Source organism: Apaloderma vittatum, unplaced genomic scaffold, assembly GCF_000703405.1.
Source record: "Apaloderma vittatum isolate BGI_N311 unplaced genomic scaffold, ASM70340v1 scaffold15468, whole genome shotgun sequence".
NCBI lineage: Eukaryota > Metazoa > Chordata > Aves > Trogoniformes > Trogonidae > Apaloderma > Apaloderma vittatum.
In genome coordinates, this window is record NW_009731399.1 from 42,084 (window position 1) to 43,194 (window position 1,111).

Here is a 1,111-nt window from a genome sequence, read left to right on the forward strand (position 1 = left end):
TATTTATTTTAGGGTTTGCTGAGAGCAGTCCATCATGAAGGCATACAGGTGCTGTCTCTCACTGAATTTCCGTATGGTGAAAGAGAGATGACAGCACTTAAGCAAGAGCCAGAGTCTTGGCTTGAGGAAAGGAAAGCTTTTCTAAGCACCATTTCATCTTTGAAAGACCTAATTGCAAAAATGCAGCTCTATAGAGAGGCTGAGGTATAAATAATATCCAGATTCTATCTAAATAAAAAATGATGTATGATAACCTTGTAAGAGATATTCACAACTGAGGTTTAAATGCACTAAATATACTGCTACAAGACAAAAGATTTAAAAAATATACAGTAAAACTGCATGTCACACTTTCTAATAATAAACTATAGCTTAAATTTAACTTGCATTTGTTCTTCTGTGCATAGCTTGTGATAGCTTTTGACTATAGATACACCTTTTAAAAATAATTCTAATCTGAAAGCACATTTCCAGTAGCAGTTAAAATAGATTTCTGATGTTGCTATTTATTAGTGTAATAGGACTTGGATGCTATTAAAAAGATAGAGAAACTAACTAGAGAAACTGTCAAGGTCCAGAGGGACCTCGACAGGCTGAAGAGGTGGGCCCAGGCCAACCTCATGAAGTTCAACAAGACCAAGTGCAAGGTCCTACACCTGGGTCAGGGCAATCCCAAGCACCGATATCAGCTGGGCAGGGACTGGCCTGAGAGCACCCCTGGAGAAAAGGACTTGGGGTGCTGGTGGATGAGAAGCTCAACATGAGCCGTCAGGTGGCACTTGCAGTCTAGAAAGCCAGTCGAGTCCTGGGCTGCATCAAGAGGTGCGTGGCCAGCAGGGCGAGGGAGGGGATTGTTCCCCTCTGCTCCACTCTTGTGAGACCCAACCTGGAGTGCTGTAGCCAGTTCTGGAGCCACAGCACAAGAGAGATCTGGACCTGCTGGAGCGTGTCCAGAGAAGGGCCGCGAGGATGCTCAGAGGGCTGGAGCTCCTCCCCTGTGCAGACAGACTGAGAGAGTTGGGGCTGTTCAGTCTGGAGAAAAGAAGGCTCCAAGGAGACCTTATTGTGGCTTTCAGGGTATCCAGGGGGGTAAAAGAAAGGTGGGGGGGGG

At 45.5% G+C, this 1,111-nt stretch overlaps 1 protein-coding gene across 1 annotated transcript in view; it reads left to right on the forward strand.

The window, feature by feature from the left end:
• AKAP9 (A kinase (PRKA) anchor protein 9) overlaps positions 1-1,111 on the forward strand; it is a gene marked incomplete at its 5' end in the record, with an annotated part of 57,514 nt that overhangs the window by 41,796 nt on the left and 14,607 nt on the right. The window contains one exon of the mRNA XM_009875174.1: positions 13-204. Coding sequence (XP_009873476.1) covers positions 13-204 — 192 coding nt within the window. The remainder of the gene's footprint in view (positions 1-12; positions 205-1,111) is intronic.